The sequence below is a fragment of the Oncorhynchus mykiss genome, unplaced genomic scaffold (genome assembly GCF_013265735.2).
Source record: "Oncorhynchus mykiss isolate Arlee unplaced genomic scaffold, USDA_OmykA_1.1 un_scaffold_829, whole genome shotgun sequence".
NCBI lineage: Eukaryota > Metazoa > Chordata > Actinopteri > Salmoniformes > Salmonidae > Oncorhynchus > Oncorhynchus mykiss.
The window spans coordinates 1-22,890 of NW_023494276.1; the positions used below are offsets into that span (position 1 = coordinate 1).

The 22,890-nt window shown below is 43.5% G+C and overlaps 2 protein-coding genes and 1 long non-coding RNA gene across 7 annotated transcripts; 1 reads left to right on the forward strand and 2 right to left on the reverse strand.

Annotated features, from left to right (window-relative positions):
* LOC110490599 lies at positions 1–4,464 on the forward strand. Its single transcript, XR_005050266.1, has 3 exons — positions 1–37; positions 1,711–1,832; positions 3,695–4,464. It is a non-coding gene; the product is annotated as an uncharacterized LOC110490599 (long non-coding RNA).
* Positions 4,465–5,003: 539 nt separating this feature from the next.
* LOC118963007 (ras and EF-hand domain-containing protein-like) lies at positions 5,004–20,627 on the reverse strand. Of its 4 annotated transcripts, none has more exons than XM_036974685.1 (18): positions 20,313–20,626; positions 17,807–18,700; positions 16,398–16,509; positions 15,789–15,981; positions 15,108–15,254; positions 10,191–10,281; positions 9,884–9,979; positions 9,134–9,321; positions 8,886–8,957; positions 8,735–8,783; positions 8,487–8,569; positions 7,443–8,076; positions 7,041–7,179; positions 6,491–6,572; positions 6,196–6,310; positions 5,972–6,073; positions 5,372–5,448; positions 5,004–5,146 (listed from the first exon to the last, which is right to left on the reverse strand). In XM_036974685.1, exons 2-18 carry the CDS (start codon positions 18,032–18,034, stop codon positions 5,059–5,061), a joined length of 2,496 nt encoding a protein of 831 aa, XP_036830580.1. In that variant the 5' UTR covers positions 18,035–18,700; positions 20,313–20,626; the 3' UTR covers positions 5,004–5,058. The 4 variants fall into 4 exon arrangements, 3 of the variants coding, with proteins under 3 accessions (XP_036830580.1, XP_036830582.1, XP_036830581.1); XM_036974687.1 differs by having other exon boundaries at positions 7,443–7,974; positions 20,313–20,624; XM_036974686.1 differs by having other exon boundaries at positions 5,016–5,199; positions 20,313–20,627.
* Positions 20,628–20,815: 188 nt separating this feature from the next.
* LOC110501004 (thyroid transcription factor 1-associated protein 26 homolog) lies at positions 20,816–22,889 on the reverse strand. Of its 2 annotated transcripts, none has more exons than XM_036974689.1 (4): positions 22,654–22,889; positions 21,928–22,297; positions 21,365–21,473; positions 20,816–21,261 (listed from the first exon to the last, which is right to left on the reverse strand). In XM_036974689.1, the coding sequence occupies exons 1-4, from the start codon at positions 22,796–22,798 to the stop codon at positions 21,091–21,093; spliced, it is 795 nt and encodes a 264-aa protein (XP_036830584.1). In that variant the 5' UTR covers positions 22,799–22,889; the 3' UTR covers positions 20,816–21,090. The 2 variants fall into 2 exon arrangements, with proteins under 2 accessions (XP_036830584.1, XP_036830583.1); XM_036974688.1 differs by having other exon boundaries at positions 21,365–21,533.
* Between the last annotated feature and the right edge of the window lies 1 nt (position 22,890).

A 22,890-nucleotide genomic window follows, 5' to 3' on the forward strand; every position in this document is an offset into this window, starting at 1 on the left:
TTCACCAAGTGTCATAAGAAGACTGGCTTCTCTACCGGTTAGACCTCACCACACACATATGGGTTGTGTTCATTTGGCACCAAGAGTCAGAAAACAGACTGAAACAGGGAAGAACTACCTGAACTAGTCCAATAAGAAATACCTACTTTTGTTTTCCATTGCAAAAATGTTTTGCTACGGTGTGCACTAATGAACATACCCCACGATGTGACCACATTCAAGTACACTAAACGCTAGGTCCTTTGAAAATAGGTGTATGACAATATAAGTTACATGTCTTCCACACAAGCCACTTGTGTTGTTAAAAGGTCTGGAACCTGAAGCCACTAGAGATCTTTTACAGGGAGAGAACCACCATGTTCAGTTTCTGGGTCCTGTCCAGGTTATGCAACAATGGAAAGTTGTCATTTCAAACAGACATCAATCATTTTGTGTAAATCAGTCAATTGTAGCACTTGTACAAATAAGCCAGGGTGAAAAACTGTTCTCATACCTGTAGTTGTGGAGATTCTTGTCTTTGGCAATGATCCTTTGGTTTTGTTTGGAAGATTGTGGAAGCACAGCACATTTTTTGCATGTTAATTCATCAAGGTTTTGACAAGGGGAGGGTGATATTATTGTGAGGTGTAGGTTTGAGGCTGATGATCAAAAGGTACTGCTAGACATAAAAGCATGTAATAGTAACATACTTTGCTGTTTCCTATAATGACAAGTTGACTTGGGTTCTCAGCTCTTGACCCCCTCTAGTGGTGTGAAGTGGAACAGCACCCCTCTCGTCCATCTCCCCCTTCCTCTCTTCTTCCCCTCCTGCTATTCCTCCCCCCTCTCCTTCCATCTCCCCCTCCTCTCTTGTTCCCCTCCTCCTAATTCTCCCCCTCTCTTCCATCTCCCCCTCCTCTCTTGTTCCCCTCCTCCTATTTCTCCCCCTCTCTTCCATCTCCCCTCCTCTCTTGTTCCCCTCCTCCTAATTCTCCCCCTCTCTTCCATCTCCCCCTCCTCTCTTGTTCCCCTCCTCCTATTCCTCCCCCTCTCTTCCATCACCCCCTCTTCCTCTCTTCTTCCCCTCCTGCTATTTCTCCCCCTCTCTTCCATTTCCCCTCCTCTCTTGTTCCCCTCCTCCTATTCCTCCCCCTCTCTTCCATCTCCCCCTCCTCTCTTGTTCCCCTCCTCCTATTCCTCCCCCTCTCTTCCATCACCCCCTCTTCCTCTCTTCTTCCCCTCCTGCTATTTCTCCCCCTCTCTTCCATTTCCCCCTCCTCTCTTGTTCCCCTCCTCCTATTCCTCCCCCTCTCTTCCATCACCCCCTCTTCCTCTCTTCTTCCCCTCCTGCTAATTTCTCCCCCTCTCTTCCATTTCCCCCTCCTCTCTTGTTCCCCTCCTCCTATTCCTCCCCCTCTCTTCCATCTCCCCTCCTCTCTTGTTCCCCTCCTCCTATTCCTCCCCCTCTCTTCCATCTCACCCTCCTCTCTTGTTCCCCTCCTCCTAATTCTCCCATCTCCCCCTCCTCCTCTCTTGTTCCCCTCCTCCTATTCCTCCCCCTCTCTTCCATCTCCCCCTCCTCTCTTGTTCCCCTCCTCCTATTCCTCCCCCTCTCTTCCATCCTCCCCCTCTTCCTCTCCTTCCCCTCCTGCTATTCCTCCCCCTCTCTTCCATCTCCCCCTCCTCTCTTGTTCCCCTCCTTCTAATTCTGCCCCTCTCTCCCATGGCCAGCTCCTGACGCCGCCAGTACCCACTGGAAGCAGACAGTGTTTTACCTGGAGGACTACCTGACTGTGAGGAAGGGAGAGGAGATACTGGGCAGCATCGCAGTCAAGCCCAACGATAAGAACGTGGTGAGAATAGAGCTACGCTATATTAGAACTGCAGCTCACTCCAGGCCAGCAGTGAATAAAAAGCTGTTTTTAAAAAAAAAATCTAGATGGGGTTTTTCTATAGATGTCAAGTCTTTAACATGATCTATGAATATGTCTTTCTAAGAGTGAAGCCCTACATGAGTATTAGCTCAAATGCCGCAAAACCGCCATCCTATTGCTGTACCACCCACTGACTTTAACTGTTAAAAACTCTACAAATGCATCCTCCCTTCTTCCCTTATTTGAAGTATTCACAGATTGGAGAGGGTTGGATTGGTGAAAGAGGTACGGTGGGAAACTTGCAGTCACTTATCCAACCTTATATACAGCTGTAGTTTACATACACTTAGGTTGGAGTCATTAAATCTCGATTTTCAACCACTCCACAAATTTCTTGTTAACAAAATATAGTTTTGGCATGGATTATTTCACTCATAATTCACTGTATCACAATTCCAGTGGGTCAGAAGTTTACATACACTAAGTTGACTGTGCCTTTAAACAGCTTAGAAAATTCCAGAAAATTATGTAATGGCTTTAGAAGCTTCTGATAGGCTGATTGACATCATTTGAGTCAATTGGAGGTGTGCCTGTGGATGTATTTCAAGGTCTACCTTCAAACTCAGTGCCTCTTTGCTTGACATCATGGGAAAATCAAAAGAAATCAGCCAAGACCTCAGAAAAAAATTGGAGACCTCCACAAGTCTGGTTCATCCTTGGGAGCAATTTCCAAACACCTGAAGGTACCATGTTCATCTGTACAAACAACAGTACGCAAGTATAAACACCATGGGACCACGCAGCCATCATACCGCTCAGGAAGGAGACGCGTTCTGTCTCCTAGAGATGAACGTACTTTGGTGCGAAAAGTGCAAATCAATCCCAGAACAACAGCAAAAGGACCTTGTGAAGATGCTGGAGGAAACAGGTTCAAAAGTATCTATATCCACAGTAAAACGAGTCCTATATCGACATAACCTGAAAGGCCGCTCAGCAAGGAAGAAGCTACTGCTCCAAAACCGCCATAAAAAAGCCAGACTACGGTTTGCAACTGCACATGGGCATACTGCACAAGCATACTTCCAAAGTTGTGGCAAAATGGCTTAAGGACAACAAAGTCAAGGTATTGGAGTGGCCATCACAAAGCCCTGACCTCAATCCTATAGAATATTTGTGGGCAGAACTGAAAACTTGTGTGCGAGCAAGGAGGCCTACAAACCTGACTCAGTTACACCAGCTCTGTCAGGAGGAATGGGCCAAAATTCACCCAACTCATTGTGGGAAGCTTGTGTGACCCAAGTTAAACAATTTAAAGGCAATGCTTCCAAATACTAATTGAGTGTATGTAAACTTCTGACCCACTAGGAATGTGATGAAAGAAATAAAAGCTAAAATAAATAATTCTCTCTACTATTATTCTGACATTTCACATTCTTAAATAAAATGGTGATCCTAACTTACCAAAAACAGGGAATTTTTTACTAGGATTACATGTCAGGAATTGTGAAAAACTGAGTTTAAATGTATTTGGCTAAGGTGTATGTAAACTTCCAACTTCAACTGTAGGTCAGTGACTACTTTAAATGGAGGGAGGGAAGAAGGATGTCTTTTCAAAGCATTCAAAAGGGCTAAATATCCCTACTGTTGTGTCCATCTCAAATACCCTTTTCCCACTACTAAGCCAAGCCGTACTGTGCTGGCCTGGTTACACATCCGTAGTTACTGAAATTGTAGGAGGCCAATGCGAAAAGAAAATACCAGAGGCAGCACCTCTGGTTGGGGTCGACACGATACTGTCAAATGGTTATAGGTGGACTGAAGAGTCTTCTCTTGTATTACAGCGGGACCTGGAGTTCACCTTGGAGTTGGACTTTAAAGGACAGCTGTGTGATGCGGCCATTTCCCACGACTACAAGATGCGCTAGCTGACCAGCAAAGGGCGATATCCCCCTCCTTGAGAGGGAGGGCACAGGCTCTCCATCAGGCCCTCTTATTGGTCCGAGGGGGACACAATACGCATCTGATTGGATGACAGCGCTCCAGCACCTAAGTGATGTCATAAAAACAAGCCATTTCGAAGCAATAGCGCCATCACCTGCCACATTTTTAAAGCTGCCCTGAGAATGTAATATCCCTGATGAACTTGATTTGTTATTTTTTCAGGTTGAGTTTCAGTGTTATCAGTACTAGAGCTAAAGGAGTTATAGGGATTTTAGATGCCAGTCCAGAGGCACTTTAAGGACAAACTCTGAGCATGTCTTTTATCAAGGAAAACAGACAAGCTGTTTTACAGCTGTCTTTCAAAGTTCAACGAATGCAGAACCCTAAGAGTTTAACAGGAAAGTCATTCAGTGTTTGTTCAAGTTAGTTATATTTTGTTGGTTTTCAGTACTGGTAAGTTATGTAGCATGTTTAGCTTTTTGTTCTTGGTTGATTTCAAGTATCATGATTTGATCATTTGAGATATTCACAATTGCTAATGGAACGTGTTTAATGATAGAAACCTGTGAGAAATGTCTTGTCTTCCATCTCCAGCTGGAAGTTATTTAGCCATTTTGATTTTGGGGTGTGGTGTAGGAGTGATGAACAAATAAAGAACATTTACTTAGAATTGTTGAGAAAGAATCAAATAATTAGATTTCACATCAGTATTTTAATCAAATTTATGACAATCATTATTTTGTAACAGACTACCAACTTAATCAAGCTCTTATTTACATATCCATTCTGTGTTTTGAGTAACAACATAATCACAACTAAAGAAAAACAGTCATTCTATACATTGAAATGGTTGATCCACTTTTTAAATTGACCAAATATACCATTAGTTCTACAGTAGAACACATGTCTATTGCTCATTACAGTCAGGAGGTCCAAATAACAACAGAAAAAGAGTTGTAATGTAGACTAGAGCTAAATCCACTAGGATCCAGCTCAACTGGGCTCTTTGCCTTTAACAAAACAGGTACTGAAAGAAGGGCCGTCCTAATTTGAGATATTGATTAACAAATGTACACAAAGTTAGGATTTGGCTCCGAGAGCACAGAGAAAGAGTTAGATTGAAGAGTTCCTTCACTTGTTATCAGGAGTCTCTAGCCATTCCAAATGCTCTCTCTCTCTCTATTCTGTCAGAGTGTCTTTACTGTTATCAGGAGTCTCTAGCCATTCCAAATGCTCTCTCTCTCTCTATTCTGTTAGAGTGTCTTCACTTGCAGCAGGCTTTCTTCTTGACGGGCAGGACCTCCAGTAAGACAAACGTGTCTCTCACCCGATCCTCCTGCTCTTTCAGCACTCTGGACACACAGACAGATGCATTGACATGTCACACACTGTCCCCAAATTGACTCTGGAGAAAGAAGAATGTATTTGGAGATTTGAGTTCATCTGAAAGGATTAGCATCCATACAAAATTCCTATTCTAATTGATCAGAGGGGGAGGTGGGAACATTAACATAGCTTATACCTGTCCAATTCATTCAGATCTGGATACCTAGGGGCTGACCCTCTCCCTCCCTTACCTGGCCAGGTGGATCATGGCCTCTGTCACATTGTAGCCGGTGTAAGCACTGACCTCATAGAATATCACACGGGTGTCCTACAGGGGAGAAGAGACTCAGGTTCATTTGAGCCAAGTTGGAAAATAATCCTGCAGCAACAGGAAATGTTAATTATAATTAATGTACATTTATTTTTTAGGGGTGCCAGCTACTGACCCTCCAACACCACCTCCATTAGCATGTGGTCTCCCATCCAGGGAATGACCAGGACCGACCCTGCCTTAGCTACAGAGGCAAGCTAGCAGTAGGATGCACGATGGCATGCTGCTGGCAAGTCAAACAATTTTATGTGGAAATTAAACTTTAGAAGATTTTTTTTATACCCTGAATATGCTACAAGTTTACATTTCCTGCTGTGCAAGAAAATTTCTGCAACAGGATGGTCAAATTAAGATATGGCATCTGTAGAGGACCTACAGATGGCAATAGTGACAGCTATGCAAGGTCTCGTCCATATTTATAGACAGTGAACAGATTTCCCCCACTCTGTGTTGGTCGTTCAGTTCTTGAGATAAGTGTGCTATAGGATGATACTTATGATTCCCTAAACGGAGAACTCACGTGGGCCAGAGTCTCTGCATCTTTAAGTGGTACCTCCCTCTCGGACGTCGCGTCCATCTTGTTGCCCAGGAGCAGGATGGGAATGCCCACTCCCGCAGCCTCCTGGGAAAACAGAGGTCAATCAAAGGTCAGGCGTCTGCTTAAAACGTTCAGATAAAAATAAACTGGAGAACAGACAATTATTTGTCATGTCCTGTCTGGCCAAAGGCCAAATGTGAGCTGACCTGGACGTTGATGAGCCAGGGTCGCACGGCCTTGAAGCTGTCCAGCAACGTGATGTCGTACATGACCACCACGCCGTCTGCCTTACGGAAGAACTGCTTGGTGATGCTGCGGTACCTGTAGCCAACACAGAGAACAGTTACAACTGGACAAAATGGAACCCTGTTTATTTTGCCAAAGTGCCAAATGCCAACCTGGACTATCATAAAGGCAAAAATAACACATCACATTCTTAGCTACTGTTATCTATTGGTGAGGTTTTGGCAATACTATTTTCACTGGTCCGTGGCCACTCACCTCTCCTGCCCGGCCGTGTCCCACAGCTGCATGGCTACCTGGGTGTTGTCCAACATTAGAGTCTTCACACTGTAGTCAATACCTGTCAGGAATAGCACTCAGACTGGTTATTAGGGTAAGAGAAATACACAGCAATAATATACCGTAGCATTACATCCTTTCATTAATGAACACTAGAGGGGGTAGTTGAGCTATTCATCAAGCTTCATGCTTCGGTAATTGTCTTTCACAGTCAAAGCGGTGAAATCAAACAAGCTGTCCTAGAATGGGGAACCAAGGGGATTCAGAGGAGAATCAAATGGATTCGATGTGACATAATCTGCGGTGGTACAATGTGTACCGGGGGTTCATAGACTGGGAGTGTGACTTTACGAGTCCTTTCATGTGATGCTGCTTTGCCCTTCAATCTTCTGATAGTAACACACACACACACACACACACACACACACGTACATAAGAACGTGCGCACACACACGACCGCTGCCACTGTATTAACACACAAAAGGTCCGCGACACCCGTGGTACACAGTAATGTGTTGTCGGCTCTCACCCACAGTAGCGGGGCTGGAGGGGTGGAAGCGGCCATCACAGAAGGTGCGCAGCAGGGAAGTCTTGCCCACACTGGAGTTGCCCACCAGAACCACCTTAAACAGCCGGTCTGGGGCAGGCACGGCCCTCTCCTTCACCCTCTGGAGGGATAGGCAGAGAAAGAGGTCAACAGAATGATATTTTCAATTGATTGCATATTGAAGAGCTTTGGAAATGTTGTTGATCACTCAGATGAAGGGTTTTAGTTCTGATGCTTAACACAATGACAATAGATTTGATCTTATTAGGTAATGTCCTACTACAGCAGGGTCTTCAACCCCTTGCAGGGTTGGGGTCAACTTCATTCTAACTGAGTAATTCCAAACTGAATTCAAATACAATACATGAATAGAGATTTGCTCACATTTTGGGTCTCCTTGCCGACGGGCTGTCCTCGAGGTGACGAGGGGATATTTCTCATTCTGCTGAAACTACCTTGGTGTTTGAAGGGGGACACTGTCGTGACCGGGACAGGTAGAGGAACAGGGGCGAAGAAGATACTACTCTCCAGATCTTCCTTCCCTTGCTCCTCCTCGTCTTCCTCACTGAGCTGGTGCAGCAGAGGCTGGGGCCCTCCATGAAGCAGGTGGGGGAGGTGGTCCTCCTCGATGGAGATAACCCGACGGAGAGGCCACCCATCTGGGGGACCGTCCAGCCCATCGCCCCCAACCTCCGGCTTACTCTGGTACTCTGTATGCCTGTCCCTTTCATTCTGGGTGGGGGCGAGGGTCTTCTCTGACTCGAACTTGGAGAGCCTCTCCTTCACCCTCACCCCCTGCGCCTCCACCTCAACCACTTGGTTTGGAGACGAGGTGTTGGAGTCGTGGTAGCCGTTGGCCAGGCCGTAGTTGGTTTTCGGTGAACGTGGTGGACAAGCGGTGTCAACATCGTCCTCGCTAGATGAGGAGGGGGAGGAGACAAAAGAGATTTGAAGGTGTTCTACTGGCAGCGCATCAAGGAACTCATAGGAACCCCCATTGTGGGTGAGGAGTGAGGCTCTTTGGAGACAAGAGGAAGAAACAGAGGATATCGGATCAAAAAAAATAGTTTCTGAGTCCCATGTTGCCAAGGCACTTTCACGTTAGTCTCTCGTTACCGAGCATTATCATTAAATGGTAACTCAAAATGGTTCTGGGTGCTGACATTACTGTCAAGAGCAGCGCAGAAGTCACTACAATATATTGTTAGTATATTATATTGCAAATACACTCCTTACACTGTAAAGTACCTTACATTAAATTGACTAATTTGGTGCCTTGGCCTCAAAAACAATTTTTTTGATTGCACATCCTGTTTCTCCTCTTTAATCCAATGTTGATTTAAATCACAGACATAAAATCAGTTTCCTTTCACACACTACAAGACTGGTTAATTATGTTCAGGGCACTTCTAAAGGAAATGACCTCACCTTTTAACCGGCTGCTGGCTAGTGTCCGCAAACAGATTGACCAAGCCGGCTCTCTGCTTCTGTTTGAGGGACTTCCTGGGGTTCTGTAGAGCAAAGAGAACACAACAGAATGGAATATCATAGAAACATTTTTGTTGTTGTCAATGTCCATATAATGTGGAAATAAATGTGCCTTTGGCTTGAATATGTCTTACCATTCAATATCGCCACAAAGGTAACAGTCAAAATATCATGAGTCAAGAACTCACCACAGCACAGTATATGTCTCGCTCATCTTTTAAATGTTTGTTCATCTCTCTGGATAGATATTGCAAGGAGGACAAAACAATAAGTTGTCAAATTAAATGTATAACATGCATACTGTGTGTGTGTGTGTGTGTGTGTGTGTGTGTAACTTACCTGAGAAGGTCTAGTTGTTTCATCAGACTCTGTTTCTCTCTCTGTAGTCCCTCAGTGACTCGATACATTTCCCTGAGCAGAGAGAGAGTCACCAAAGCTCACTGAACCACACCTGGACAGTAATCTAGTGAATGTTAGCTGTACTAGGAGTGACATGCCATAGCCACTGATGGAACGTTTGTGTGATGCCTAGGTGAGTGAGTGTGTTTGGTCATTACATCTAGTGGTAATATTAACTATTAACCCACATCTCTCTCTCCTGGTGCAGGCGGGAAGCCTGGTCCTGCAGCATGGTCAGTTGTTCCTGGGCCAAGGACAGTTCCTGACAGGTGCTCTCCAGCTCTCTGCTCAGTTCCTCGTTGGTCATCTTCAGCTTGACATTCTCCACCCGGCTCTCCTGCTGCTCACTGCTCAGGTCGCGACACTGGAGATCCAACTGGGGGGTCAAAGGGTAATATTGTTAGGGAGACATGTATTCTATTATAATCACAGCTTCTTTGTCTTTTACTTTGCTTTATCTGCACCGAAAACACAAAGACTGATATCAAGAAGGGGGATTAGCACCGCAGGAGACCAGAGGTAGCCAACCTTCCCCCTGGAGAGTTACAGGAGCCCCGAATGGTATCATTTCTGGAATGTTCCAACAGGAATCTGTTCCAAAAACTTCTTAAAGTACAAGGTTGCCAACAAATAACGCATACAAAAGTAACGTGATCTATTCACCTAGCTAACTAGCTGTCCAGAAGGCATCAACTCACCATGTAGCTTATTCTTAATGTTTGTCCATAGACGACCAGAGTGAGGACAGACATTATCAGGAATAAACATGGGGAGTGAAACCTTAATGAAATAGCCCCCTCCCTACCCGGTATCTTATTCTGCTGCTATACAACTTTGTATGTGTTGTTTGTTGACAACCTTGTTATTTACTACATTTTTGGAACAGATTCCTGTTGGAACATTCCACAAATTATAGAGGAGGCACCTCAGTCACTCACCCTCCTCTGTTTCTGGAAGAGCTGCTCCAGCTCTCTCTCCTTACTGGACAGTTGGTGCTCCAGGTCGTGACTACGAGACTGGAGACGCTCCGAGTCCTGGAGGAGAGACGGGGACAGCACATTAGGATAGGAGAAATTAAACAGAAATACAGTGCAACACAACCTTGTTGAGTCCATTGGGTGACTTGTTCAAGGGTATATAGAAGGTAGGGATCCTGCAGGTGTCTAGAGTTTGGTGTTAAGAGACACAGTCCAGGTCTGGGAGAGGGTCTCAAGTCATTTAAACTAACTAATCAACTATATGTACCTGGAGGAGCAGCCGGTCCTTCTCGCTTTTCATTTGTTGCTCCATTTCTTCATACAGACCGCGGATCTCACTGTCGTGTGTGGCTTCTTTCCTGCATGTATGGGGGAGAATGGATTTAATACATCTAGATTTAATAACAACGAAATAACTACTTAACCAGATGCTGTTTACAAGTGGCAGGTTTGAGAGTGATTATGGGTCATTCTGTTTATGTCATAGCCTCACAGGTGTGACTAATTGCCAATGTTAATTCATCAAGCCTTCTCATTGGACAACTGACTAATTAACAAAACAGTTGGCATGTATGTAAACCCTGTTTCTCTTTTAGGCGGCCGCCCATGGGAGGTGATGCAGTCCAGAGGTATGGTGGCGCCTGGGAGTAATGGAGGGAAGAAAAATGGATGTGTGCCTCCCGCCTGTGATTTGTGAATGTGTTAGTGGGCCAGAGATGAGCCACGCTGAAAAGGTGAACTTGTGAAACCGTTCCTTCATTTCTTTAATGTTTGAACATGTATTTTTGTTGTCTGTTTCTACTTCACTCTGCCTGCTCAACCCAGAGCCAAAGAACTGGTCACATTACGTTAGTCTACTGCATTGCTTTTCCATCTGTAGCTACACAGACTGGTACATGCACGTACCAGCACACGGTCTGTGTAGATACAGATGGAAAAGCACTGCTCTTGGAATTTTGCATTCCTTTAACATTCCACCACCTTATTAAGCAACCAATTAGTGAGAGGACTGAAGTTGTCTTAAGTGGTACCACACAGTACCATGAGAACAATGCATTAGTATTACCTAACACAACGGGGACCACAGCCATACAAATACCTAGCCAGCTAGTCATTGTCTATCATCAAAGGTAGTATAGTGTACATTGTTTCAGGGGAGAAAAATACATTCTCATCTCTGTCTACATGGCAGCCAATTCCTCAGGCTTGCAATCAATGTTCCTTTTTGAGAATATGATCTCTGAGCTTAGCGGTCCATTGAAAGGATAATTGGGGCATTATGGTAAACACACATAGAGCTCTGTGTCTACAGGCAGAAACAAAGGCTAGCTTTTTCAAACAGAAATTTGCATCCTGTAGCACAAACTCAAAAGTTCTGGGACACAAGTCCATGGAGAATACGAGAACCTCCTCCCAGCTACCCACTGTACTGAGGCTAGGAAACACTGTCACCACCGATAAATCTAAGAGAATTGATAATTTCAATAAGCATTTTTAACACAGCTGGCCATGCTTTCCAACTGGCTACCCCTATCCCAGTCAACTGCCCTGCACCCCCACAGCAACTCGCCCAAGCCTCCCCCATTTCTCCTCCACCCAAATCCAGATAGCTGATGTTCTGAAAGAGCTGCAAAATCTGGACCAGCAGCGCCTCTTCAACATCAGGAGGCTGAAGAAATTCAGCTTTACACCAAAAACAAAAACTTTTGCAGATGCACAATCGAGAGCATCCTGTCGGGCTGTATCACTGCCTGGTACGGCAACTGCTCCGCCCACAACCATAAGGCTCTCCAGAGGGTAGTGAGGTCTGCACAACGCATCACCGGGGGCAAACTACCTGCCCTCCAGAACACCTACACCACCCGATGTCACAGGAAGGCCAAAAAGATCATCAAGGACCTCAACCACCCGAGCCACTGCCTGTTCACCCCGCTATCATCCAGAAGGCGAGGTCAGTACAGGTGCCTCAAAGCAGGGACCGAGAGACTGAAAAACAGCTTCTATCTCAAGGCCATCAGACTAACATGGAGTGGCTGCTGCCAACATACTGACTCATCTCTAGCAACTTTAATAATGGAAAAATGTATGTAATAAATGTATCACTAGCCACTTTAAACAATGCCACTTTATATAATGTTTACATACCCTACATACTCATCTCATACGTATATACTGTACTCTATACAATCTACTGCATCCTTACTATGCCGTTCGGCCATCACTCATATTTGTATGTACATCTTTTTCATTCCTTTACACTTGTGTGTATAAGGTAGTTGTTGTGAAATTGTTAGGTTAGATTACTTGTTAGATATTACTGCACGGTCAGAACTAGAAGCACAAGCATTTTGCTACACTCGCATTAACATCTGCTAACCATGTGTATGTGACAATAAAATGTGATTTGATTTGACCCTCTCTTTCTAAAATGATCTGCCGAAATTGTTGCAACCCCTATTACTAGCCTGTTCAACCTCTCTTTCATATCGTCTGAGATTCCCAAAGATTGGAAAGCTGCCGCAGTCATCCCCCTCTTCAAAGGGGGAGACACTCTAGACCCAAACTGCTACAGACCTATATCTATCCTACCCTGCCTTTCTAAGGTCTTCGAAAGCCAAGTTAACAAACAGATAACCGACCATTTCGAATCCCACCATCGAATCCCATATTCTCTGCTATGCATCGATAAGAGACAATAGTGTGCAGCCGTATTCATCGACCTGGCCAAGGCTTTCAATCACCACATTCTTATCGGCAGACTCAACAGACATGGTTTCTCAAATGACTGCCTCGCCTGGTTCACCAACTTCCCTGATAGAGTTCAGTGTGTCAAATCGGAGGTCCTGTTGTCTGGACCTCTGGCAATCTCTATGGGGGTGCCACAGGGTTCAATTATAGGGCCGACTCTTCTCTGTATACATCAATGATGTCGCTCTTGCTGCTGATGATTCTCTGATCCACCTATACGCAGATGACACCATTCTGTATACTTCTGGCCCTTCTTTGGACACTGTGCTAACTAACCTCCAGACGAGCTTCTATGCCATACAACACTCCTTCCATGACCTCCAACTGCTCTTAAATGCAAGTAAAACTAAATGCATGCTCTTCAACCGATCGCTGCCCACACCTGCCCGCCCGTCCAGCATCACTACTCTGGACGGTTATGACCTAGAATATGTGGACAACTACAAATACCTAGATGTCTGGTTAGACTGTAAACTCTCCTTCCAGACCCACATCTCCAATCCAGAATTAAATCTAGAATCGGCTTCCTAATTTGCAAGAAAGCATCCTTTGCTCATGCTGCCAAACATACCCTCGTAAAACTGACTCTTACCGATCCTCGACTTTGGCGATGTGATTTACAAAATAGCCTCCAACACTCTACTCAACAAATTGGATGCAGTCTATCACAGTGCCATCGGTTTTGTCACCAAAGCCCCATATACTACCCACCACTGCGACCTGTATGCTCTCGTTGGCTGGCCCTCCCTTCATACTCGTGGCCCTCGCTTCATACTCGTCGCCAAACCCACTGGCTCCAGGTCATCTACAAGTCTTTACTAGGTAAAGCCCTGCCTTATCTCAGTTCACTGGTCACCATAGCAGCACCCACACGCAGCACGCGCTCCAGCAGGTATATCTCACTGGTCACCCCCAAAGCCAATTCCTTCTTTGGCCGCCTTTCCTTCCAGTTCTCTGCTGCCAATGACTGGAACGAACTGCAAAAATCACTAACTTCAAGCACCAGCTGTCAGAGCAGCTCACAGATCACTGCACCTGTACATTGCCCATCTGTAAATAGCCCATCCAACTACCTCAACCCATACGGTATTTATTTGCTCCTTTGCACCCCAGTATCTCTACTTGCACATTCATCTTCTGCACATCTACCACTCCAGTGTTTAATTGCTACATCATAATTACCTCACCACTATGGCCTATTTTATTGCCTTACCTCCCTTTTCTTACCTCAGTTGCACACACTGTATATATACTTTTTCTACTGTATTATTGACTGTGTTTGTTTATTCCATGTGTAAATCTGTGTTGTTGTTTGTGTCGAACTGCTTTGCTTTATCTTGGCCAGGTCGCAGTTGTAAATGAACTTGTTCTCAACTAGTCTACCTGGTTAAATAAAGGTGAAATATATTTTTTTTAAATGTGAAAAAAAAACAGGCGTTGGAAAGCATGGCCAGCTGTGTTAAAATGCTTATTGAAATTATCAATTCTCTTAGATTTATCGGTGGTGACAGTGTTTCCTAGCCTCAGTACAGTGGGCAGCTGGGAGGAGGTTCTCGTATTCTCCATGGACTTGTGTCCCAGAACTTTTGAGTTTGTGCTACAGGATGCAAATTTCTGTTTGAAAAAGCTAGCCTTTGTTTCTGCCTGTAGACACAGAGCTCTATGTGGGTTTAACATAATGCCCCAATTATCCCTTTCAATAGACCGCTAAGCTCAGAGATCATATTCTCAAAAAGGAACATTGATTGCAAGCCTGAGGAATTGGCTACCATGTAGACAGAGATGAGAAAAAAAACAGGTTCAACGAGTAATATGGAATTTATGTCTGGAGTAGTTGACTTGATAGAACCTCGCTGCATTCATTCACTGAAGGCCTGTATCAACCTTTTGAAGCTATTAACTACTCAGTGCTTTCAACTTGCATGTAATAGGACTACTTTCAATGGGATAGAATCCTGAATCAAATGTTATTTGTTCTACAATCTGGTACACAAACAGACCTCTATAGTAAAATAGACCATAGATCTATCACATGGGTTGGAACTGAACAAGCTATTGTCAGTTCTATGAATCAATGACTGCTGTTTGAACTGAATAATTACACTCTGATGAGCTGCAACCGAGAAGCCGAAGACATACTGGCCGTGCCTTTACAAAGCTGCAAGCTGTTAGTATTGTGGTTTAAATGGCTGTGGTTGCAGTCCACTAAACAGTCACAGTGAAGATATCACACATAATGATCACATAATCATGCCTAAATGCCAAAGGGACAGTCTCAGACACAGATCAAGTTTTGTCCTGGACTAAAAAGCACTTTCCAAAGAGATTCTCCCTTGGTAATGCTTTGTAGTCTGGGACTAGGCTTAATCTGTGTCCGGTAAACTGGCCCAGGGAGTAGCAGTGACAACAAAGAGAGGAGGTACTTGTGGTCTCCAACCTCTGGAGGGCGCTCTCCATCTCCCTCCTCTCCTCTTTGGCCTCTTTGATCTGGAAGGTGACCCTGGCCAGGAATTCCTCAAAGTTCGACAGGAGGTGAGGCTCGTCCCTCCTCAGCTGGGCCCACAAGCTGCGCACCTCGCCTGGACTGGAGGGGGGGGGGGGGGGGGGGGGGGGGGGAGTGGAAACAGACAGACAGAGGGTAAGAGTTCTGATAAAATTACAGGGACCGGTCACATTCATCTTACTGGTTGACCTCCACTATATCAGAAACCATTGGAATCACTGTAAAGACACAGGGGTCCAAAAGTGTAGAGGGGTGGTGCCCAAACAGTTCTGTACACCATGAACCAGCTAAAGCCATGACGGGCAAGTTGAAAGTTCAACCCCACACTTTCAGTGCCAAACAGTTCTGTACACCATGAACCAGCTAAAGCCATGACGGGCAAGTTGAAAGTTCAACCCCACACTTTCAGTGCCAAACAGTTCTGTACACCATGAACCAGCTAAAGCCATGACGGGCAAGTTGAAAGTTCAACCCCACACTTTCCAAGATGAGGCAACAACCCCAAACAAAGATATTTGGGGAATACATATAAGGTGCAATATTGTAATGTTGCATATGTAATATTGTATAGTAATAAAGTAAGTAATAATGTGAGGTGTGGTTAACTCCACCCACTCCTGGAACACGTTGCTGGCCCCTAGGCTCTCCAGCAGCATACAGAAGTGACTCTCCTCCTCATCCTCCCACCCTCCAGTCAACCTCTCATCCCATTGGCTCTGGTACAGGGCTTCTGAGGGCTTCCTAGAAGTGGGGAGGGCGGGTGCTGCGTCCTCGGCTACAGAGATCCTCCGGCTGTGCAGGAACTGACCTGGGGACAGAGCAGGAAGCATAAGCATCACCAGCAAGATGTCGTAACATCAGTTTGAATTACAAATCAGGGGGTGTTTAAATTTTGAAAGTGCCCTGCACTCACAATTATCAAGTTTCTGATGGTTGTGAAAAGAGAACTCAAGTTTAAGTTTGTAAGTGCATTTTACACAGAGTACAACCTATCCTTACCTGGGTGAGCATCTACTCCCTGCCAGCTAGGAGATAAATTAATCTATACCTTATCTTTGTCACGTTTGAATGTGGTCCCTCACTCCATTGATCTCAAAACATAAGTTATTGAACCAAGAGTAAACCATGAGACATACAGCAGATTGTCCCTTGGGGATGAATAAAGTCATATTTAATTGAAATTGAATGTAGGGAGAAAAAGAGAAAAAGAGATAGGGAACTCACTGAATCCTGATGAGAACACTTCGAGGGTGAGGTAGCCGTTCTGGTCAGTGTTCAAGGAGTCAAAGACATTCTCCAGTTCTTCAGCAGTGAGGGGTAGTTCTCTGTGAAGCCTCTGTGGAACACAGACACGCACACACACACACACACACACACACACACACACACACACACACACATGCACAAACACAAGAAATAGATTGTTTCTTCTGCTAAGAGATGTAACACAACACAAGCCCAACAGTCCTCTCCTGCTTCACTCCAAAGAGAAAGATATTCAAGTCAGTAGCATTGGATGTGCATCTACTACAGCTGTAATATCTGTCACCCTGGACCTTGTCCTACCTCTCTGAATACAAATGTGTCAAGGAAAGCACGTGAAAGAAAGCCATTGAATAGAAAATGGGAGTGATTAACTGAGTTTACACCATTATTGTGGATTTCATATTGTCAGTGCCAGTGGTGTGATCAACACTAGACCTGATTGCAAAAAGGGACAGGAGAATATTGGCACAGAAGATATAGGCCATATGATTGTATTCATTAATAGGCAATTACATGTTACATTATCCTTAGATAATGCACACGTCAACATCACCATTTTCCAGGTGATTCTTCTGTTAGCCTTTTTAAGCATTTTCTACGAACTATATAAATGTACAAATGTACTATCCCCTCTAAGCCCGGACAACAACAAAAGCCGTCTCTTGTTCATTTCTAAACAGCACTTGAGTGAAATACAAAAATTATGTGTGTAAGTGTGTGCATGCACATGTTTCTGATGGAAATCCATCCAGTGTTCCTGGACACAGTGATCAAAGGTGCCGTGCTATTGAGTGGCTGCTTCAGTGAGCAGGTGGAGAGGTTCTCGATATGAAAACCTCTGAATGGTCAATGAGGTAGAGAACCATAGCACAAAGCACCTCCTGCATATCACACTGTCCTCTGGTAATCTAATTTGTGTGTGTGTGTGTGTATGTGTGTGTTTGTGTGTGTGTGTGTACCTTAACCCTTGAAATTAACTTGTTTGTTTGTCTAGTTTTGATTTACATTTGTCAACTAATGTGAATTCAACAAAAATGTCACTATGTCATTGAATTAAGGTTAAAGGTTAGGTGAAAAAAATACGAACATCCCTTTGTTGATGACTTTTTTCAAATCCAATTATTTTCCCACAGTGATTCAACGTCATCAAATTAATGTTTTGGTTGAAATGACGTGGAAACAACGTTGATTCGATCAGTTTTTGCCCAGTGGGTTTTGACATAATTCCCATAATTGTCCCTCTGTCAAAACGATTATCTAAGCATGGCTGCATCAATGGGGTAGACATCTATGTCCATAACATCTAAGTTTCTAACAAGTGTAAAACTGAGACAAAACAAGCCCCCCCCATCGCCCCCTCCTCGAACCCTCATATCGGTGCGTGTGATGAAGCCTTTGCCCTCCACATCGCAGGTCTGGAAGAATTCCTTGGTCTTATCCAGCATGGCGATGCTTCCCCAGTCAGAACCCCTCCTGTCTGAACTCTTCCTCATGGGGACAGCTCCTCCTCTGCCCTTGGCCTCAGACTCCTCCATGTCACTAGATATACTTCTGCAGAGTATTCTGGTGGCTCTGAACAAGGTAGAATCAGACATGGCTGTCTCACTCCTCGGCCTGGCCGGTTGGGGTCATGGTGAGCGATGAGACCAGGCACCACAAGTCAGTAGTGATGAGGCCACAGAGACTAAGAGTTTTCATATCTCAGTAAATGGTCTGTCTAGGAGTTTTCATATCTCAGTAAATGGTCTGTCTAGGAGTTTTCATATCTCAGTAAATGGTCTGTCTAGGAGTTTTCATATCTCAGTAAATGGTCTGTCTAGGAGTTTTCATATCTCAGTAAATGGTCTGTCTAGGAGTTTTTCATATCTCAGTAAATGGTTTGTCTAGGAGTTTTCATATCTCAGTAAATGGTCTGTCTAGGAGTTTTCATATCTCAGTAAATGGTCTGTCTAGGAGTTTTCATATCTCAGTAAATGGTCTGTCTAGGAGTTTTCATATCTCAGTAAATGGTCTGTCTAGGAGTTTTCATATCTCAGTAAATGGTCTGTCTAGGAGTTTTCATATCTCAGTAAATGGTCTGTCTAGGAGTTTTCATATCTCAGTAAATGGTCTGTCTAAGAGTTTTCATATCTCAGTAAATGGTCTGTCTATGAGTTTTCATATCTCAGTAAATGGTCTGTCTATGAGTTTTCATATCTCAGTAAATGGTTTGTCTAGGAGTTTTCATATCTCAGTAAATGGTATGTCTTGTTCCCAGGTTCCTGGGAAGAATAAAAAGGAAAGACATTAGAATATAACTTTACATCTGTTTGAAAAGTGGGTACATGAAGACCATGATGATTACAGAGAGCATCACAATGTAATGTTTTCATTTTAGATTTATACGCTCTCATAAGTCATTGTTTGACTGCTTTTAAACAGGTGATATTTTGATATTTTTTCCACTAATTGTTTTTTTGACCAATCACATCAGATCTTTTTCAGAGCTGATCTGAATTGTCAAAATACCAATTAGTGAAAAAATATCAGAATCGGTCTGCCTGTCTAAAAGCAGCTTTTGAGATGTGTGTCATGTTGGTAGTGTGTTGTAGGCTAGTAATGCATGAAAGCAGAACTCTTTCTGTGATGTAAGTCTCTTATCTTTGTGAAAGAATACAGGAAAGGGGTTAGTGTTACTATTGAGTAACAACTATGAGAAAAGTTTGGCCTTGAACCACGTGTCAGCAGTCCTTTGGGTATAAATTCCCTTTTTCATAGGCTGAGACTTTCCTCCTAGCTAACATGCTGGGAAGTATGTAAACATAACGGCTTATCTTAATACCGAAGCACACAATCCTCACAACTATGTTAATTCCTGCATACCATAGACTACAGTCTAGACATTGTGAATAAAAACCACTCAATGAAATTCTCTTCAGGTTTGGGAACACTGAATATTAGAAGTCGGTAGGCTGCCTGTATCTTCTAAACACAGAAGTATTACAGTCTGTGCTCTAGAGAGTAACATCCTGAGCTGCTATCAGTCTGTTGCTAATCTGCACCCTGAGCTGCTATGTTTTTCACTACATTGTAAAGCAGGGCTACAGTTAACCACAACAAATTGGGGGGGAGGAAGTGGTTATAGCGGGTAGGGCTTCTGTGGAAATGGCGAACGTTAGGTGTGGGTGACAGCATCATGGGCTTCAAATCAAGACCGATCAGACTTGAACTCATGAGGTCTGTACAGTAGCAGTTTTAGTTGAGGTAGAAAAATAACATGACATGCTCTGTAGGTGTTGACTAATGTGGGTAACATTATTCACAAATGAATACATACCATACGAAACGTAACATATCATACAAAATGGAGTGTCTCTGATTTACATACAGAATAATACGGAATGCTCTGAGACCGGGTTGGTAGCTGATAGCCTATCATATTACAAAACACTGTATTCCACTTTGGGACCAGGATGTCCATCTGCCTTTTACTCATCTAGCCAGACCAAGAAAGAATGTAGCATCCCATTTAGAAGGAAATGTCAGTTTGGTTAGTTCTTATTAGAAGGAGAATATCCAACATAAATGGCAACAGTAGGATCTTTGTTTAATTAGGCATTAATTATGTATAAAACCTTCAGAATCTAAAAAGAAAACAATACTATAATTTGTGCAAGATGTTTGTTGCCCTTTCTGACAAAAAATCGAAACTAGAGTGTGTGCTTGTCACCATGTATACCATTTTTAAACCGATGGGTGTGAAAATGTCAAATTTCTTACGTCTATATGATCTATAAAAATGTTCATATAGGCAAGTTCATGCATTCTATATTGAGTAAAATAAGCAACCAAATTATTTATCGGATAAGCAAAAGAAAAACACTAATAACTTACCTTTTTATATCCAAAAGATTAAGATATTAGCCCTGAAACTTACAACGTGGACCAAAATACAGAAAGCGATGATCGCACTTCCTATTTAGGAAGTTCTTGCCTCTCAAACGACGCTTTGAAAAGTAATTCGCATACCATGTGATGTCATGGGGCAGTCGCCTGGGGGGATTTAGGGTTCGAGTTCTCACTAATAATCACCACTTAGGGTAGACAGAGCTCCCGTTAAATATCAACACGCAACAGGTAATTAGTACTATTAGAATGACAGCGATAGTGGAAGGGCAGCATGGACATCAAAAGATTTGTGCGCGACACATAATCTGTAACTATGACAACGCCTGGGCAAGGTACACGGTGCCGTCCAAAGGGTGTCCAGGACACGGTCTCTATTTTGTCCCGCTACAAATTAAACACTACATTTATAACTCTCAATTCTGCAGTCTACTTGGATCAACAGTAGCTTTAGTTTTTGGTGCACTCATATATAGAATAATAAACCAGACTTCGCTTACAACATTTTATTAACATTGAATAGAAATGGTTGCTATTTGAAAGGAATATTTAAATATTTTACAAGAACAGCTCATCTCACAAATGCCACCTTGTGGTTCAAAATGTAAATAAACCGCTAAAAGTCTGAAAATCTATTATGATACAATCTATTCAAAGTGGCAGTTCACAAAATAAGAACAAGACTCATCTATGATATAAAACCATCACAGTAAGAGTTCCAACTGTATATTTGCTATTTGAAACCTTCGACGTCCATTTTTCTGGGTCATTTTCCCGGCCCGGTCCCTTGAATCTTCTGGAGCAGGTATTCCATCTGTAGGTTCAGGTTGGGCTGCCCCTTCTTCGTCTTTTTGCTCAGCATCTGAAATGTCTCCATTTTCTTCTGTTTGTACTTCTTGATAGCTTCTTCTTTCTGCTCCTTGTTCTTCAAAAACTCCTATATGGAGGAAGAAAATACCACTCGTTGAGAACAGTCCAACGCTTTTGACCTGCGATAGTACTTTTCTGAGGGCTTTAATTGAGAACGTGAAAAACTATACCTCTTTCTTATTCTTCTGCTTTTCTTTAACACTTTCAAACTCCTCTTTTGTTTTCTGATAGGAAGTCTTCCTCAGCATTTTCTTTTTACTCCGGTTACTCATGGGTAGACTGGAACACAACGACACATTAACATGTTGCACTGTAACTCCTTCAAGTGGTTGGCCTTGACTGCAACGACATTTCGCACAAAGCATTGCCACACTTCATTGACAGCAATTACATTTCACACAGTACACTGCAAATGGATAATGCATTTAAATGTTTTGCACAAACTGCTTTACTCCAAACCAGATTAGCAAATTGTATGGTCACATACACATATTTGGCAGATGTTATTGCGGGTGTAGTGAAATGCTTGTGTTCCTAACTCCAACAGTGCAGTAGTATCTAACAATTCACAACAATACACACAAATCTAAAAGCAAAATAATGGAACTAAGAAATATATCAACATTAAGACAAGCAATGTCGAAGTGGCGTTGACTAAAATAAAGTAGAATATAATACAATATATACAAATGAAATGAGTAAAGCAGTATGCAAACATGATTTAAGTGACTACCTGTCATTCTTTGAGGCCGCAACTCCTGGAGTGGGCTGTGGGGCAGAGTCAGTCTTGTCAGAGGAGATGTCCTCTGCAGGATCTATGGCTGTAGCTAGGTCCGTGGGGGCTTCATTCACAGCCATGGGAGCTGCTTCCTCCTCTACTGGACCAACACCGCCAGCCATCCTAGCTTTGGTTCTGTTGATTCTGTTCGTCTTAACCTCATTCCTCAGTTTCTCGGCCTCAGCCTCGTAGAGATGCCTCAGATGTTCAGGGTACTGTTCTGTATATTGGGTTTTGACCTCTGTGTTCTTCCTCCTCTCCTTCCGAAGCAGTTTGTTGTATTCATGTTTCACTTTCTCCTTCCTTTTGAAGGCAAAGCCCTGGCCTGAGTAAAGAGAGGTTTATGGTTCAAGCATTAATGTATATCTGCAAAAACACTGTTTGTTAACTTACACAAACATTTAGCCTCCCGTGTAGCTAAGTTAGTTTTTAGCTAATTGATCGGGGGGGGGGGGGGGGGGGGGTCTAGTTATCTTGTCACTCTAACATATTGAATGACTTCATTTTATACAATGTACATTAACTGCAATTCTAAACACACTTTAGATAGCTAGATAGGCTAGCTTAGCCTGGTTGCCGTCTCTGTTCAGCTAAATATTATATTCCAGTGGCAAGTTAGCTAGCTAAAGTGACTGGAACTCAGACTATGGCTAGCTAGCACTGGCAAGCGAGCTGAGCTACCTTCTCCAATACTGCCGTCGAATACTTTGTGCTCAGAGACCCACTTCTTCCTGCCCCCTGGTCGATTGTAGGGTTGGTTTCTATTGGCACGTTTTCCGTCAAATGTGCCCTTGGTCTTAATTTTCTGCTGTGCTGGTGGTGCCATTTCACAAATTTTTAGCAAAATATCGCACGTTTCATGTGTTTACGTCGCATGTGCTTTTCGTCGCATTGTTATGACGTCGTGGTGGTCTCAGA

What these genes read in the sequence shown, in the direction of transcription:
- LOC110501004 (XM_036974688.1), bottom strand. Translation starts at nt 22,798, where the DNA reads ATGGCACCACCAGCACAGCAGAAAATTAAGACCAAGGGCACATTTGAC. An exon ending in CGACGGCAGTATTGGAGAAG is followed by an intron (nt 22,298 to 22,653) that starts GTAGCTCAGCTC and finishes CTCTTTACTCAG; the next exon opens with GCCAGGGCTTTGCCTTCAAA. An exon ending in GCGGCCTCAAAGAATGACAG is followed by an intron (nt 21,534 to 21,927) that starts GTAGTCACTTAA and finishes ATGTCGTTGCAG; the next exon opens with TCAAGGCCAACCACTTGAAG.
- LOC118963007 (XM_036974685.1), bottom strand. Translation starts at nt 18,034, where the DNA reads ATGTCTGATTCTACCTTGTTCAGAGCCACCAGAATACTCTGCAGAAGT. An exon ending in TCTTCCAGAAACAGAGGAGG is followed by an intron (nt 9,322 to 9,883) that starts GTGAGTGACTGA and finishes TTGACCCCCCAG; the next exon opens with TTGGATCTCCAGTGTCGCGA. An exon ending in AGCCAGCAGCCGGTTAAAAG is followed by an intron (nt 8,077 to 8,486) that starts GTGAGGTCATTT and finishes TTGTCTCCAAAG; the next exon opens with AGCCTCACTCCTCACCCACA.